Source organism: Papaver somniferum, chromosome 5 (assembly GCF_003573695.1).
Source record: "Papaver somniferum cultivar HN1 chromosome 5, ASM357369v1, whole genome shotgun sequence".
Lineage (NCBI taxonomy): Eukaryota > Viridiplantae > Streptophyta > Magnoliopsida > Ranunculales > Papaveraceae > Papaver > Papaver somniferum.
In genome coordinates this window covers 83,393,882-83,413,427 of record NC_039362.1, presented here as the reverse complement: position 1 = coordinate 83,413,427, position 19,546 = coordinate 83,393,882, and the positions used below count along the sequence as shown (strand labels likewise).

The window sequence follows — 19,546 nt, the reverse complement described above, 5'->3', positions numbered from 1 at the left end:
GATTAGGTTTCCCAGTTTCTAGAGTTCTCCTTTATATAGTTTTCAAATCAGGGTTTGCAATCCAAGTTACCTTGGTAACAAAGCATTCAATATTCACCGTTAGATGAAAAACCTGATTCAACCAAGCTAATATCTTTCAACTGTTAGATCAAATATAGCTTATTACACACAAATGAAATGTACCCTCATTTAGGTTTATGTAACCGTACCCAAACGTTTACACCATGTTGTCTCATCAATAATTAACCGAAGTTAGCCATATGATTACTCTCATATCAACCTTATTCATCTTAACCATAACTAGTTCAAATGACTCAAATGAAACTATTTAAGAGCCGTTCAATTGCTATATTCTCATAGAAGTATACAAGAACAAATTTGAAGCAAAATCGTATTGATTCACTCGAATCAATATATGAACATTATAGCCACGGTTTGCAAATATTGCATTCCTTATTTTATAAATGTTTAAGTTCATGTACACAACTGATTTTAGAAAGTAACCAACTCAAGTATGCAAACGGGTACGCATACTTAAGTAGCCGGACCGAGTTTGGTTACGCCAGTACGGGTGCGCATACCAATTTACATTCCAAACTCCAGCAGAAATTCACGAACGTGAGACTTGCGGCAGTATGCGTACGGGTACGCATACTTCAGGTTCCCGGTTTTGGACTTACACATAAATGTGATAACACACTATGTTTATATCCAAACATGGTTACATGATTCTAAACTCTTTAATTCAATCATTGAAACTTTCTTAGAGGATGATAATAACCGTTTTCACACACTATTAGCATCAAAGCAATTTTCAAGATATTGAAATAATCATAACGAAACATTCCAAGACTATACCAAATGATTGTATCACACAAACTATGTAAGATGTTACTCGGAAATTTTCACATGATATAAGATGAACTTGGTCGAAGCTAAAGCTTGCCAACACATATTTTGAGAAATATGTAAGCGAGATAAACTCAGCTCGAAATCTCAAATGTGTATATAGAAAACTATATCGTAATACGACTTATGTCTCAATATAGGAGATAGAGTAGAAATAGACTTTCCAATTGATACATGAGTTTTAGTCTCCACATACCTTTTGTCGATGAAGTTCCATAAGCTCCCCTTAGTAATTCTTCGTCTTCAAATGATGAACACTGTGAAGTCTAAGCTCAACTACAAAATCTATGTCCTAGTCCGAGACATCTATAAATAGGCTAGAAATCAAGACTTATAGTTTTGATCACTAATATTGACAAACATGCTTGAGATATAAATGCATGCGAGTTCGACCGAGCAGTGCTCTAACAATCTCCCCCTTTGTCAATTTTAGTGACAAAACTATCAATACATATGGATTACAAAATAAATAAAACTTTGTAGCTTCTCATCCAAATGCTTGGCATCTTCAACACGACTCAACATCTCTGTCACTTCCAAGTACTCCATGATTCTAAATGTGTTCAACCCAGCATCATAGTTGTTGAAGATCCGCAGCGATAACAATGAGAAAACAAGTGCTCTCGATCATTATTGTACAGTGTCATAGTATTATTACACATCATCAAAGTTCAATTGTATCACAACTTTGACAATAATACTATGGTGATATGTATCACTCCCCCTTAGTCAATACTTCATCTCGACATGAAAACCACTCCCCCTTACATAATGATCTGTAAACCATATGTATTTGTAGTATCACACTGCACATTAATTCTCCCCCTTTTTGTCAATATAAATTGGCAAAGGTGCGAAAACTAGTGGGATCCTCATGAAATTTTCATAGAGATACTTCATGACTAAAAGAGAAAAACATACCAACTTATTTAGATGCAATCATAAAGCCGAAGCTAAATGCATTCATCAAGGAGTTTATAAAGATACATGATAACCCCTATAATATTCCACAGCCGCACTCCCTACAAAGATTTGGCAATTAAGCACAAGTTCAAAAAGAACTCTCCCCCATAAAATGTCATTCCCCAAAGAACAACAAAGGCGACCTTACTTTTACAAGAAAAGAAGGATTTCTAAAGAACACTAGGATACTTAACAGAAACACATCTACTAGAAACAAATGCAAACATGAAGCAACACCACTCTTGGAATTCCAAACCCAATTGCCCAACAGATCGAGATAAAAGCAAGGGCAAGAGTTATGGAGAACTAATGAACCAGAACAACACTAATAGACTGCCGTAAGTGTTGAAATGTGGCAGTGTCTAATGGTTTGGTGAGAATAACAACCAATTGTTGTTCGGAATGCAAAAATTCCATAGTAATGATACAATTTTCATAAAGATCTCGAATAAAATGGTACCTTATGTCTATGTGCTTAGTTCTTGAGTGCTCAACAAGATTCTCAGTGATGCGAATCGCACTTGAGTCATCACAAAAGATCTTCATTATTCCAGAATCAATTCCATAATCAACAAGCATTTGTTTCATCCATATAAGTTGAGTACAACATGAATCTGCAACAATGTATTCTGCTTCACATGTTGAGAGAGATTGTGAATTTTGTTTCTTGTTATGCTAAGCTACAAGATTCATCCCTACATAGTAGAATCCCCCTGAAGTACTCTTATGGTTTTCCACACACCCTGCCCACTCAGCATCTGAATAGGCAGTAAGGTCATTGTTAGAAAGACCATACCCGACAGTGTGATTAATGTAACGTATGATCCTCTTTGAGGCTGCAAGATGAGATTCCTTTGGATTTGCCTGAAACCTAGCACATCAACTAACACTAAAATAAATATCAGGTCTCGTGGAAGTGAGATACAAAAGACTTCCAATGATAGGATAAAGTTTTTGATCCACATTTACACCTTTCTCATCTCTATGTAGTTTACCCGTGGTAGGCATAGGAGTAAGCTTTGGAGTTGACTTATCAAGACCGAATCTTGAAACAAGATCTTTTGCGTATTTTTCTTGAGATAAGTAAATTCCATCCTTGTGTTGTTGAATTTGTAAACCAAAAAAGAATTTTAATTCACTAACGTTGCTCATTTCAAACTCCTTACCAAGAGAGACTTGAAAATCTTTTGCAAGTTTCTCCGATGTTGATCCATAGATGATATCATCTACAAACTTGAGCAATTATAACATCTTTCCCACTCTATTTGGTAAACAATGTTTTATCAGCTCCACCTCTTGAAAAACCTTTCCTAAGAAGGGAAGTATTTAGTTTTTCAAACCAGGCACGAGGTGCTTGTTGTAACCCGTACAACGCCTTGTTGAGCTTAAGGACATGATCAGGGAAATCAGGGTTTTCAAATCCCTTAGGTTAAGCGACATAGACTTCTTCCTTTAAGTTTCCATTTAGGAAAGCGGATTTAATGTCCATTTGAAACAGCTTAACCTTAAGAAAACAAGCATGAGCTAATAATAATTGAATGAACTCAAGGCGTGCCACAGGAGCAAAGGTTTCGTCAAAATCGATTCCTTCAATCTGTGAATAACCTTGAGCGAAAAATCTAGCTTTGTTTCTGACAATGGTGCCAAATTCATCAGACTTGTTCTTAAAATCCATTTGGTACCAACAATATTGATATTGGGGGGACAAGGTATGAGTTTCCATACATCTTGTCTTTGGAATTGATTTAACTCTTCATGCATTACAATCACCCAAACGGGATCACTAATATCTTCATCAATATTCCTTGGTTCTACTTGCGATAGATAACAGACAAAATTGCAAATATTTTGAAGTTGACTTCTCGCCTTAGTAGTATATTCCCTACCTCCAATGAAATTGTTAGTATCATGATTCCTTTGAACCCAAAGGTATCGTGGGGGGACACGTTCTTGTTCAACAGGAATATCCTGACTAGAGCTTTTCTCCTCATCACCAGAGACATCATGATCAGCAATTGTTGGAACAACTTCTTCTGATTCTGAAGTTTCTTTGATTTTCTCAATTGTCTCGGTTGGAGGCAATTCAGCAGGAGAGTCATCAGGACGAAAATTACTTAGATCATCAATGATAACATTTGCCGATTCTATCATGACTTGGGTTCTGAGATTAAAGACTCGGAAACCACGACTGTCAGATGCATAGCCAAGAAAAATACCTTCATCGCTTTTTGAATCAAATTTCCCTTTTTGTTCACGATCCTTTAGAATGTAGCACTTACTGCCGAACACTCTGAGATAGTGTAAGTTGGGTTTCTTACCGTACCACAACTCATAGGGAGTGCTTAAGTTCTTTGACCGTAAGTAAACACGATTGATCAAATAGCAATTCGTAAAACAGCCTCACCCCAAAACCTTAACGGTAAGTTTTTGTTATGGAGCATTACCCTTGCCATTTCCTGAATGTTTCTATTCTTCCTTTCTGCAACTCCATTTGCTTTTGGAGTGATAGGTGGAGGGTATTGTTGAATAATTCCCAGAGAGTCACAGTATTCAAATACTTTGGTGTCTTAGAATTCAGTGCCACGATCACTTCTAATTTTCTTTAGTTTGCGAACCTGTTCATTCTGGATTCTATTAACAATAATCTTGAACTCACCGAGCGTTTCATTCTTGTGAGCCAAAAACGACACCCAGGTGAATCTGGTGTAATCATCTACCATAACCAAAGCATACTTCTTCCCAGCCACTGTAGATTGTTGATTGGGACGAAAAGATCCATATGAATTAAATCAAGTGGAGCTTTGGTGAGAATATCTCGAAATGATTTGTGTGGAACTTTCGTTTGTTTACCCTTTTGACAGGCACCACATACACCTTCAACCTTAGCATTGATTTTGGGAATGCCTCTAAAAGTTCTTTGTTAATGATCTTAGTTAGAAGACGATAACTGAAGTGACCAAAACTGAAAAAGTGGGGGTACAACAACCACACCCAATATTTCACTTAGAAATATGTATGGACAAACTCCAATATACTTTCTAGAGAATCAACTAGACAGTCAGACTCAATCTAGATAAAAAGTATATCAAAGAGTTTATATCTCGATCTCTCGATTTGATATATACTCAAGCAAATATAAATCTGCTAGTCTTTATCAAATACTAGAGAGATAACTTGGATGGTACCAAAGACCAATATCCAAGTGTCAATCAATTTAAATCAACAACCAAAAGGTCGTATATTCTAATTGATTGAACAACACACAACCTGTGATATTTCAATTATATAACAAAATATAATGCGGAAAAGAAATAACACAAACACCATAATTTTGTTAACGAGGAAACCGCAAATGTAGAAAAACCCCGGGACCTAGTACAGATTGAACACACACTGTATTAAGCCGCTACAGACACTATCCTACTCCAAATTAACTTCGGTTTGGACTGTAGTTGAACCCCAATCAATCTCACACTGATCCAAGGTATAGTTATGATCCTACGTCTCTGATCCCAACAGGATGTTGCGTACTTGATTCCCTTAGCTGATCTCACCCACAACTAAGAGTTGCTACGACCCAAAGTCGAAGACTTTAATAAACAAATATGTATCACACAGAAAAGTCTACGGTAATAGATAAATCCGTCTCCCACGAATATACCTATGAGTTTTGTTCCGTCTTTTGATAAATCAAGGTGAATAGGAACCAATTGATAAACCGGACTTATATTCCCGAAGAACAACCTAGTATTATCAATCACCTCACAATAATCTTAATCGACGCAGCGAAAAAAGATATTGCGGAATCACAAACGATGAGACGAAGTGTTTGTGATTTATTTTATATCTTTCCTATCAAAGATATCAATCTCAAGCCAATTATTACAATTGTACTCGTACGATGAAACAGCAAGATCAGATCACACAACTACAAGAAAGTAGTATCGGTCTGGCTTCACAATCCCAATGAAGTATTTAAGTCATTAACCTGGTTTAGAAGAAGAAACCAAAGGTTAAAGGAGAATCGACTCTAGCTTAGCACAACTAGTATCACACAGAAGGTGTGGGGATTAGGTTTCCCAGTTGCTAGAGTTCTCCCTTATATAGTCTTTCAAATCAGGTTTTGCAATCAATGTTAGCTTGGTAACAGAGTATTCAATATTCACCGTTAGATGAAAACCTGATTAGATTTAAGCTAATATCTTTCAACCGTTAGATCGAAAACTAGCTTGTTACACACAAATGAAATGCACGTTTCTAGGTTTGTGTAACCGTACCCAAACTTGTACATTTGTTGGTTCAACAATAGTCAACCAAATGGTTAGCCATATGATCACTTTCATATCAACCATATTCTTCTTTTCCATAACTAGTTCAAGTGACTCAAATTAACTAGTTGGAGAGTTGCTCAATTGCAAGGAAATCTTATGTAACTACACAAGACAGAATTGAAGCAAAAACGATTTGATTCACTCGAATCAGTTATTGAACTAGATAGCCACGGTTTGCAATTTGCATTCCTTAGTTTATATAAGAATAAGTTCACAAACATCGTTTTTAGATATAACCTACTCAAGTTCGCGGACTGGGTTCGCGGACTTAAGTTCACGGACGGAGTTCACAAACTCCAGCAGAATTTCTCGGGATGAGAACTTCTGCCAGTTCGCGGACTTGGCTCACACCACCATGCCGGTTCTCTTGATCAACAAAGTTCGCAAACTTCGGTTCAAGGAATAAGGACTTATACATATATGTGTTTCCAAAACAATGCTTATATCCTCCAATGGTTATATAATCTAAACTCTCATTTCAATCATAGAAACATTCTTAGAGGAGTTGATATTCTATAGTTGTTATTCACAAACTACTTTTCGTCAAAGTAAGCAATTTTCAAAGTGATTGATACTTGTCATGACTTTCGTCACTAGGTAAAGATGAACTTGTCTAAAGTGAAAGCTTACCAACACATATTTCGAGAAATAGATAGGCGAGATAAACTCGGCTCGAAATAGCAAATGTGTATAATATAAGTCTGTATAGAAAACGACTTTTGTCTCAAGATAGGAGATAAATATACTTTTGAGTGATAAATAAGTTCAAGTCTCCACATACCTTTTAGTCGATGAAGATCCACCGGTTTCTTGAGTAGTCCTTCGTCTTGTATGATGATTGCCATGTAGTTCTTGAGCTCAACTACACTTTCTATCCTAGTCTGAGACCTTAGCTATAATATACTAGAAATCAAGACTTATAGTTTTGATCACTAAACATTGACAAACATGCTTGAGATAGCAACGCATGCGAGTTCGGCCGAGCAATGCTCTAACAATCTCCCCCTTTGTCAATTTTAGTGACAAAACTATCAATACATATGGAATACAGAAAATAAATAAATTAACTTTTGTAGCTCCTATTCCACATGTCTAATCTTCAGCATTACTCGAAATCTTCGTCACTTCCAAGTACTCCAATGATCCAAAAGGTTGTAAGTTCAACATCATCGTTGTTGAAAATCTGTAGCTATAACAACGAGAAAACAAGAGTTCTCAATCATTGTTATACAGTGTCATAGTATCATTACACAACGTCAAAGTTCAATTGTATCACAACTTCAACAACAATAATATGGTGATATTTATCACTCCCCCTTGGTCAATACTCCATCTCACATGGAAACCGCTCCCCCTTACATAATGATCCGAAAACCATATGTATTTGTAGTGTGAACTACATATTAATTCTCCCCCTTTTTGTCAATAAAATTGGCAAAGGTACAAGAACGGGATCCTAATGAAATTTCCGAAAGAGACATTTCATGACCAAAATAAGGAAACACATATCATCTTAATGCATTCATCAAGGAGTTTATAAAGATACAAGATAACCCATATAATATTCCGCAGCCGCACTCCCCATAAAGATTTGGCAATTAAGCACAAGTACAATTAAGAACTCTCCCCCATAATATGTTATTCCCGAAAGAACAACAAGAGCGAACTTAATTTTGAAAGAAAATAAGGATTTCTTTGGACATAACAAATCACATACAATTATGAATTTGAATCCAAAATACTCAATTAAATTAACCACAAGAGAGCCCATGATTAATTTAATCGAAAATGCTCAACATAAGTGAACTTATGGAGACTCAAAATATATAATTAGATTAATCACAAGAGAACCCATAATTAATCTAATCGAAATACACAACCAAACTAATCACAAAAGTAATCAATTTAATTGGTCATGCTCGACATAAGAAAACTTACGGAGCAACAACTAAATAACCAAACAAGATGATTAATTTAGTTGAATATGCTCGACATAAAGTATCTCGCGGAACAAAAACTAAGCTAATCATAAAAATAATCAACTTGGTCGTTTAGTGCTCAACATAAGACACTTTACGGAGCCTCACAGTAATACATAAAAATATGGATCAGGGAAGATCAATACTGCGGAATACACAAGAATTCATTCTATATTCCATCACTATTCGCATAACGACATTCAATAGACATAATCCTTGCAAACAAAAGATTTTAACCTATCTTTCATCAATAATTGACATAATAGGCTTAACTTTTTTATTTGTCAAAAGTCTATTCATTCTTTTATTAATACATGCATATCGACATGCGAAAGACTTTACTTTTGACAAGGTATGGGAAAATCATAGTTCACGGATGCAACACACATATCCCAAAACAATATTGCAGTATATAAAACCATAAAGATTAATACTGCAAAAATCATCTTCCAAACAATTTTATAATTTAAACCAATAAATCTAAAAACATGAAGATGAAAACGTTGGACATAGCTATGTGTAATCACAATAATGTCTATTCCAAACTCTAGTAATCCTTCTCAAAAAAGAATAAATTCTCATAAGAAGTTTCCTAGGCATCAGGACAAACTCGTAATGCACATATAAGATGATTTGTCCTTAGAGGGTAGAATCAATCTTTTTCGCCCGGATTTACACCAAGAATAGCTACCAAAGGCGTATAAAAAGATTTTCTTAACAAATAAGAACATACAAAGTCATTAACGACCATGCACTACAGTTCACGTAAGATGATTGTGAACATTCAAGAATCTCATAGTAATGCATACTACTGCTCGTTCTTGAACTTACTTCTTTGTGATTCACCAACAACATTCTTGTAAAATCTACAATGAGCTTAGAAGAGTATTACTCCAAGAATACAAGTGCCCAAGTCCAAGAGAAGTGGAACAAGTGCAACGAAACGGACCAAAACACTCAAAACAAAGAGACAGGACAAATACCAATCTTAACTCATCCAAATTCAGAAATTCTCATCTCCATTTTGAAGAGAAATCAAAGAGGAAGAGAATGAAAAAAGAATGAGGTCATCCCGAGTTCGGACGAAGAAATTACGGCCAAAACAAGTTTACCGAATATCGACGTCTACAGGCAAGTATGCATACGGGTTTGCAAACGAATTTTCATGACTTGGAGCAGTTTGCAAACTGGGTGTGCGAACTTAAACCCCTGGATTTTGATTTTAAATAATGCATACTTGGTATGTGTACCATGAAGTCCAAACATCCCGAACTCCTATTTTCAAACCTAAACACAAAGGAACCTTAAACACAGATCAAGTTAGGTAGAAATGAACGATAAGCAAGGTACATGAATCACTATAAGTACTCTAAGCAAATAAAAATACAAATATTTCTCAAGTTTATAGACATACATTTTTAGAAGAACCCAATCGAATTCTACAGCCTTACCGAACATAATCTGTGTGCCCAAATTCTCGTGCTTCCGTCACTGTGTACATAGCAGGGCATTCCTTGGTGAGTATGCACTTACAACACAATCAAGTTGTGTTGAGGTGAACAATTTCTTGATCACTATGGCACCAAGAAAGATTTTCTTTCTAGCAACTCTTACATCTTGTAGTGTTGAGAAACACCCAAGGAATTGTTTTTATAAGGCTATCAAAGAACTTCAAGAGAACCCAAAAAGATTTGTGTTTCTGATTTCTTGTTTTCCAACTTATAAAAAACAGTTTCTGCAGATAGTTTTTAGTACTACGAAGCGAAACTCTTTTGATAAAAAAAGACGTCCTAGCTTCTTCATAAAAGAAGAAAATACTATTATCTAGATGGGAAGTATCGGGAATTGAGCAATGAATCGATTCATGCTTTGAGGTGATGCAGTCTAAAGACTGGGATTTAAACTCCTCTTGTAATTCGTTCAGTATGTTACAACCAATTGGATTACACATAGGAGGATCATGGCTATGACTGATTATTAAATCAATATCAACCTCAACATGAACATTATTCATCATAACTAGAATCAACCTATCAAGAGATTCTTGTTCTTTCTGGAGGTATACCTCAACATCAAGAGATAAGCTTTCTAGTTTCTTTTCAAGCCCTGAGAACACTTCAAGGGATTTTAAACCTGGAGGAGGTTTAGATAGAATTTCTTCTACAGATTTTATTAAATCAGTCATGGAAGAGAATTCTGAAATCCCTGGATCTGGTGGTGCATTTATTGAGATAGCACTACTGTCCATAGAGTCAGATCGCTTACAAACACAGACTTATAAGGTCTTTAACGTGTTTGCCTGCTCTGATACCAATTGAAAAAGTCGGGGTACAACAACCACACCCAATATTTCGCTTAGCAAAATGTATGGACAAACTCTAATATACTTTCTAGAGAATCAACTAGACAGTCAGACTCAATCTAGATAAAAAGTATATCAAAGAGTTTATATCTCGATCTCTCGATTTGATATATACTCAAGAAAATAGAAATCTGCTAGTCTTTATCAAATACTAGAGAGATAACTTGGATGGTACCAAAGACCAATATCCAAGTGTCAATCAATTTAAATCAACAACCAAAAGGTCGGATATTCTAATTGATTGAATAACGCACAACCTGTGATATTTCAATTATATAACAAAATATAATCCGGAAAAGAAATAACACAGACACCGGAATTTTGTTAACGAGGAAACCGCAAATGCAAAAAAAAACCTGGGACCTAGTCCAGATTAAACACACACTGTATTAAGCCGCTACAAACACTAGCCTACTCCAAATTAACTTCGGTCTGGACTGTAGTTGAACCCCAATCAATCTCACGCTGATCCAAGGTACAGTTATGCTCCTACGTCTCTGATCCCAGCAGAATGCTACGTACTTGATTTCCTTAGTTGATCTCACCCACAACTAAGAGTTGCTACGACCCGAAGTAGAAGACTTTAATAAACAAATCTGTATCACACATAAAAGTCTACGGTAATAGATAAATCCGTCTCCCACGAATATACCTATGAGTTTTGTTCCGTCTTTTGATAAATCAAGGTGAATAGGAACCAATTGATAAACCAGACTTATATTACCGAAGAACATCCTAGTATTATCAATCACCTCACAATAATCTTAATCGATGCAGCGAAAAAAGATATGGCGGAATCACAAACAATGAGACGAAGTGTTTGTGATTTCTTTTATATCTTGCCTATCGGAGATATCAATCTCAAGCCAATTAAAATTATACTCGTACGATAGAAACGGCAAGATCAGATCACACAACTACAAGAAAGTAGTATCGGTCTGGCTTCACAATCCCAATGAAGTTTTTAAGTCTTTAACCTGGTTTAGAAGAAAAAACAAAAGGTTAAAGGAGAATCGACTCTATCTTAGCACAACTAGTATCACACAGAAGGTGTGGGGATTAGGTTTCCCAGTTGCTAGAGTTCTCCCTTATATACAACACACAATAAATGGCTTTCGCAACTGGCTCCCGCTGTTGCAAAACGGGGTCGCAACTGCAGGCAGCTGTTGCGAAGGGGGCGACTCGAATTTTCGCAATGGAAATGTAGCTGTTGCGAATTTTGTTTCGCAACAGATGCGTCCAGTTGCGACCAAATTTTTTTGCAACAGCGGCACATCAGTTGCTAAATTTTTCTCTTTGTTGCTAAATCTTGACTGAGTCAACCGAAACTGACCCCAAAAGTCGCTATAAAAAATTAGCAACTGGCCTCAGATGTTGCGAATTATTACCGCTATTGCGAAAATATTTGACTGAGCCAATGTAGACCGACTTGTGCAAATTTAGCAACATTTTCTAGCTGTTGCTGATGTTTTGCAACAACAAAAAAAAGAAAGGTAGGTCTTTGTTGACCTGGTCAAAAAAAAATTCCCTCCATTCTATTTTATCCTGCAACTACCCATGACCCAGAGATTCAATCATATTCTACAAATAACTCTTTGAGAATAACTAGAAGAGCAATCATATTCTGCAAATACTCATATGCAGTATTGCTTATATTGACATTGATATGTTCAATCATACATACGAACAACATTTAAGAAAATTACAAAAGAAGATAAGAAAACAACTATATGTTCATCTACACATGCATGGTATACATATGAGTTACTCTTGATTTCAATAAGACTAACTTAGTTTAGTGTCGAACTCTAACAACTATGATGATAAAAAGAATTTTGGACACAAAAGTGTTGCAGTACTTACCATCTTACATTCATTAGCTCTATACACTTGTGAGCATCCTTAGTATCTTTAAATCTAACTCCCTGAGGATGGTTCTCGCACACTTGCAAGCAAAAAAGTAACATGTAAATTTTTTACTCAACAATCAACACTTGTATTGGAAGAATCTATGTATAAATTGTAACAACTCTTGTATTCTTTGTCAATAATCTCCAAGACTCCATCGATATATTTCAGACAGGAAAATTAGGAAAAACATCACAAGGTTTCTCTGCGTACCTTTAATAGCTCATGTAATCATGTTCTCAGCACCACAGTCTCAAACACCATCTGCTCATGACTTTCAATCTTAATCTCCTAACTGCATTTCAAACACAACTCCAGCTCCACGGAACAGCTCAGTCCCTGCAACTTGCTACTGCATCCCAGGCCAACCAGTCCACATGCAGCTGCAACTTCATCTTGACCAGCACCACTAGCTTCTTTGTATCCAACTGCACCTGCAATGTCAACATGCAAATAATCTTCTCAGTTTCGAAAGCAACCACTACACAGGACCAGCAACTCAATAAGACCCATATAGTGCATCTCTGCTTGCAAATTTAGCTAAGATTCACATCACCACCTTACCAACAACAAGCACACACAACTTCATTTCACCATTCCTAACTGCAGCTTCATAACCGCTTAGATTGATTGGACCTTTAGACTGAAAAAAACAGCTCAAATCAATACAAGAGCAAAAGGTATGTTGGGGCGACACCATTTTCAGATATCCGTAAAAGAGCGAAAGGTATGTTGCTTACCAGAGAAAGGTCGTCAACGGCATAATCCGGTAGCAAAAAGATCAGTAAGTGTAATATCTCGCAAGAAAGTGAAATTCAAAGGTTAATATCAACAAATTTCAGCAAAAATGGGCTCCAAGCATAACCAAATGAACTTACCAGGGATTGATATACCCCGGATGGCTACTAGCTTCAGTTGACCTTATACTCCTGCACAACTACAAACATATACATATACAGGAACCACACAAATGCAAGAAGCAAAAACTATTCATACACACACACATATGTATATATATATATTACACACCAAGTTTTTTTCAGTTAAAAGTAAAATACTTCCTTATGCATAGTTGCATAAGAATCTGCCGCATACTACATCATAATCTTCTTATGCACAAATGCACAAGTGTGAAAATTAGCAAAAAAAGAAAATTAAAAAGTCGTCCGAACATTAGCATAAAAAGTAAAAGCCATATATGTTTATCGTTGATATATGCAAAATATGATGGACGGGATATCTTCATAACTTCTCCAAAAAAAACAGTTTGACCCTCCTAATCATATATATGAGATGCACATCTTTGGATGAACCACGAAACCTCCAATTCCAACATCTTGAAAGGTGCGCACAAACCTGTTAACATTTATTGTCAATTCATCTGGCATGGGAATGAGATCAAGCACTACATTCGCATGATTAGACGTTACAGGTGAGCCGTGAGATGTTTTTGCTGATTCACCTGTACAAAGTCTACCAACAACAATAGTATCACCATTGATGTTCACCAATGAACATTTAGTTTCAGAACCTACAGCTGATCGAGCTGGTGATATGGTTTCAACAGCTACAGATATGTGAGCAGGTGAACTTGTATTGCCAGCTGAAGGAGTATGAGCAGGTGAACACGCGTGACCTTGTGAACTGTCCATATGGTTCGAGGCAATATATGAGGCTTGTCCAGATTGGATATCCTTCACAGTTTGACATAAGCCTCCAAAGCTTTCGATTAGAATCCCCATTTTGTTACCTAAATCGTTCACCTGATGCTTTAGCTCTCCATCCCTAGACTTCATTTCAGCAACTTTCGCACGTGGAGGAGCCGAATAATCATATTGTGTACGAGAAACAACACCAACAGAACGAACCCGTCCCCTTGTATCCTTCCCAAAAGTTAAATTCAATGGATCAGATTCATCTACAGAAGAACCTGAATCTTGTTTTTCCTTAATATCTAGCTGCGCCTTCTTAAGATCATCCAGTAATGTCGAGAAATTGTATTCAGTTAAATATAAAATTACCAAACTAGTGTGTGGTTGAAGAAAATAGTTAAACAATATTCTCACATAGTATTCCTGCGCACTGGGTAGTATTTTCCCACCCTCTTGTGTATGGGCTTTAATCCACACATCAGAGGTAGTGATTTCTGCTCCAGGATTCTCCATCTCTTAAATTTATATATGCGATGAGTTGATTAATACATTCATCAATAATCTACATGTACCCTAATGTCAAGAAGTTGAGATTCATAAATAACAGAACATTGTCAATGAAGTACACACACCAGTTCAGCTCTCACTAAACTATGAGGTTTGCGACCGGAGGTATGACTATAATCGTATTTCTCCCTTTTTCGCTTATTATCCACTCTATTTTTCTGAACTTTTTCATCCTCCTCGTTGCGACAGAATGTTTGCCAGTCTTCATCAGTTACATTTGGAGGAGTACGCGAGGTCCTTGCTTCAAAAGTGGGATATGGATCATAATATGCTATTCGTAACTCCCACTTACGTCTCCTCCATGGATCAGACATCCCCTTTACCACAGTTGCTTTAGGTAATGAAGTCGCCGTATGAACCAGCAAAGGAAACAAATGTTGCATGACAACATGGTAATCATGGGATTTGAAATTCTTTATCTCGGGAGGATCGACGCTGACACTGCTGCGGAGATTGGAAGAGAAACCAGAAGGAACTTTTAAGTTCTTCAAAACAGTACAAAACACGACTTTCTCCTTCTTTGTCATGGCAAAAGTACCATCTTCCATTGTCGTTTTACTGGTCACTTCATCTACTTTCAACCGTAACTTCTTGTTAATCCCCATGGCTTCCATGTCTTTACGTGCACTAAGACTGTCTTTTGACTTGCTATTACCCATAACAGTGTTAATGAGATGCTCAGTGATGTTCTTCTCTGTATGCATAACGTCTGTAACATGCCGGACTGCATTTGAACCCCAATCTGGCAAATCATGAAGAATAGATCTTCTAGAGAATAGTGAGTGGCCATGAACCTGATCTTCTACATCACCAACATCTTCATTCTCGACCACAACTTTCCTTTTACGTTTCAGACTTGCTGCTGATGGTGGCCTGCCCTTACCCTTTTTGGTTCTAATATTTGCTACTATCTCCTGAATTTGCAGCCCTGTTAGTGGCCATGGAGCTGAACCATGCTCTACCCCTCCAATGAAATGTGTTTTATCATCTCGATACTTGTGCTTCGCTGGCAGCCACCTTCGGTGTCCCATGTAACAAATCTTCTTACTATACGGCAGATATTCAGAAACTGTCCCTTCTCCGCATGTTGGACAAGCGTTATATCCATGTGTAACACACCCAACTAAAGTTCTTAATGCCGGAAAATCATGAATAGCCCATAAGAGTCTTGCTTTCATCAAAAATTCAGTTTTAGTGTAAGAGTCATACGTGATAACACCTTGATTCCATAACTGCAACAACTCATCTATCAATGGCTGTAAATACACATCAATGTATTTACCAGGTGCTCTTGGTCCTGAAATCAACAAACACAACATCGAGAACTCTCGATTCATACACATCGATGGAGGAAGGTTGTACGGACATAAAATAACCGGCCAACAGCTGTGACTAAGTCCGAAACACCCATTCGGATTGAAGCCATCTGTCGAAATCCCAAGTGTCACATTCCTTGGCTCCTTAGCAAACTCCGGAGAGAAGTTATCTGCACATTGCCAAGCTGAAGAATCTACTGGATGGCGCATAACATTCATATCTGACTTTTCTCTATGATGCCAATAAAAAGCCTCTGCTATCCACGGAATGCTGTAAAACCTTTGTAACCTCTTAATCAACGAAAAATGTCTCAATGTCTTTTGAGCAACTTGCGTAAGTTTCCTCTCATCATTGAATACCTTCTTATACCTAGATTCTTGACAAACAAGACACTTTACCAGTGATGCATGTTCCTTGCAGTATAAAATGCATTCATTAACGCAAGCATCATAGGTTATGTAATCCATCCCCAGTTCTTGGATCATCTTTTTTACATCATGATACTTAGACGGCAGTGTGTTATCTCCCGGAAGCAACTCCTTCATTAATTCCAATAGTGCAGTGACACCATTGTCTGAAAATCCATATTGGGTCTTTATGTTATTCAATTTTATAGCGGCATATAGTGCAGTCTTCTCTTTAGGACATGATGGGTACAAAGGTTCTCTTGCACGCTCATAAAAAGACCTTCTTTTGTTGCTGCTGCTGGAGCCAACATCACTGTGAACCCCACTGTATGTCCTAGCATTCTCATCTACACTAGGATCAACATTCTCACCTACACTAGGATCAACATTCTCACAAACATTCTCACCAACATCTCCTACATTCTCATCTACATTTCCTACATTCTCTGCCATATTTCCCACATTCTCAGCAACTGCCCTAACTGATCTTTCACCATGAAAACGCCGCATTGTATACGTTGGGACAATACCATTCTTAAGCAAATGATAACTAATTTCCTTAAGTGGAAACTTTCCTCTACCATTCTTACAACGTTTACAAGGACAGGAGAACACCATACTGTCACCACCATTTTTATGGACGAACTCTATGAATGAACTTACACCTTGTATGTATTTACCAGAATTACGGGTACAACTCATCCACTCCTTATCAAGAAGACATATTTGATAACCCTATATTATGATTCCTAAAGACGACAATATCCATGTTAAAAGTTACACAGTAGTTCATCTACACCATCCATATAAAGAATAAACAGTATTCTATGCACAAAACATCATAATTATTACATGATACCCTAGAAACTAGTACAGTAGAGATGATTATAACATCCAATATTGCTGAAACATTCCATAACCCTACACAAACTGTACAATACTTCATCATGGGATAAATTGTTGAATAAACTATAACAATGACCAAAACATAACTTTATTCATGGTATAAACACAAAAAAGAATCTAAACTTCACTAAAATCAACCCAAAACAGAAAACTAAATAAAGAAGAGGTCCATACCTGAGTAGCAATAGCAGCTGCAGTAACTCCTTATGAAATCTCAGTTTGAATCTTCCACCTGCAGAAATAGCATAAAAAGGTCTTGAGCGAACTTAAATACTCACATCTTTTATGTTTGAAGATACATAAGCAAGGATATCGAGAGAACATGCAAATCATTTTCAGTTTGAAGGATATAAAGAGTGGAGAGTTCTGAGATAGCTCAGATACCTAGAATCTAATGGGATATTGGACACCCTTACAGGCCAATTTCAGATAAGATACTAATTAACTACTTAAGACTCATAATATGAATTCATGTCTTCAAAAATAGGTGCACATGTGAGTGTGGGGGAGAATTGGACCTACTTCAAAGGAGCATAGGATCCCGAATTCTGAAAAGTTTTTTATATCTACACAAAACAATGTGATGGTGGTATACAGTCAAACAAAACAAACATATACTATTTCGAAAAGAAAGGAAAACATCCATCTCTGCAATTCCGATGTAGGATATGTGTTTTAGAAAAGGTTAAAGAGGGGTCCGAGTCTCTGAGTACTAGTATTATACATAGTTACCAACAAAACATCAATTGTTAGGTAGTGGCTAAAAATGAAATGATCAAATTTTGTATTCAGAGTGGAGTATCTTAATCAAATGAATTCATTCATTATGCAAATTACTTGTTAATTATATAAAGTAAAGTGTTAAACAAACACAAAAATGATTTTTGAGAACTTTCTCTCTTTCCAGGCCGGCATTTCCCTTTCACAATCTAGTCCAAATTCCCAAGCCTTTACGACATCCAGGAAAAAATGTTGACTGTGACATTCTTTTGATAAGAATCAAGCCTCTTACTAGTACTAGACACTTGATTCCAGAAAGGATAGTTCAATTAGTGCTTATCTCCACTGTCACGACCCATTTTCTCATTGTAACAGGCTAAACTAAGCTCAAACTTTTCATTTCATAAGGCAACAAAGAAACTGAACCAAAGACATACTTTATTACTATACCGCGCCCGCGTAACAAGTTTCATACAAGATCGTATATTGTTTTAAAAACAAGATGTCTGTTTACAAAATTTACATAGTACAGGTTTTTTTGCTGTGTCATGAACTTAACACAAAAAGATACTAAAGTTCATGATTGCAGAAAAGATATAATCTCAGAATTTACTGTGACAAAAAGGAATAACACCTGAGACCATATTGTTTCTTTCTTTTTGTTTATTTAAGATACAAAGAACTCACTCAATCCAAAGATAGCATTCACCTTTCTCGAATCCGTCCTCGGCTGCTGCCGGTTCACCTGTATCCAAAAGAAACAACCACAATGAATACGGCCCAATGGAGGAAAAACATCATAACAGAAAGAACTTCAAGAAGATCAAACTGGACAGTGATGTATAGAAGGCACACATCATACATTGCACACTCATGAAGAACATTCAATACCAGTATGCACAATCAACGGAAATATTTCGTAGCAACAATTATAACAAGAACTTGCATCTGTGTAAAGACCACAAAGAAATCTGCCAATTACCTTACCTTAAAATCCTTACCTGACCTTATGATTTTAACCCATATATTGATCTGTAATCATCTTAGTCATCTTCACTTATTATCAGAAACACCCTATATCTCTTTTCTAAGACATAATGGATCATTAACTACTAATCCATGGTTAATAACGATTCACATCAGTACATCTTAAACCAGACATAAATTATAGCCTATTGGTCGGTTTGTAGTAGAGCTGGCAAACCAAGCCAAAACCCGCGGGTTAGCCCGTCCCGTCCCGTGAAAACCCGCACCCGTCCCGGATCGAAACTAAACAAGACGGGCTCGGGTTGTATAATTAGTGGCTTGTGAAGAAACGGGTTAACCCGGCCCGTACCGTGAAACCCGCGGGTTAACCCGGCTCATTCCCCACCGCTACGTGTCACAGTAATGTAAGCCTGTTACGTACGTGTCACAATATCTTGTTTCCCTCATATAAAAAGTTAAAAACGAAGAAGGAAACCCTAACTCCCTAAGCCTAAGCCGCTGCCGCCTTCATTCTTCCTCTTCTTTTCTTCTTCCCTGC

The 19,546-nt window shown here is 36.8% G+C and overlaps 1 protein-coding gene across 1 annotated transcript; it reads right to left on the bottom strand.

Moving 5' to 3' along the window:
- Positions 1–14,718: 14,718 nt before the first annotated feature.
- Positions 14,719–17,013, bottom strand: LOC113279240. The gene has a single exon (XM_026527942.1). The coding sequence runs from the start codon at positions 17,011–17,013 to the stop codon at positions 14,719–14,721; it is 2,295 nt and encodes a 764-aa protein (XP_026383727.1).
- Positions 17,014–19,546: the final 2,533 nt, after the last annotated feature.

Coding starts and splice junctions, on each gene's coding strand:
- LOC113279240 (XM_026527942.1), bottom strand. CDS start 17,013: ATGGTGTTCTCCTGTCCTTGTAAACGTTGTAAGAATGGTAGAGGAAAG.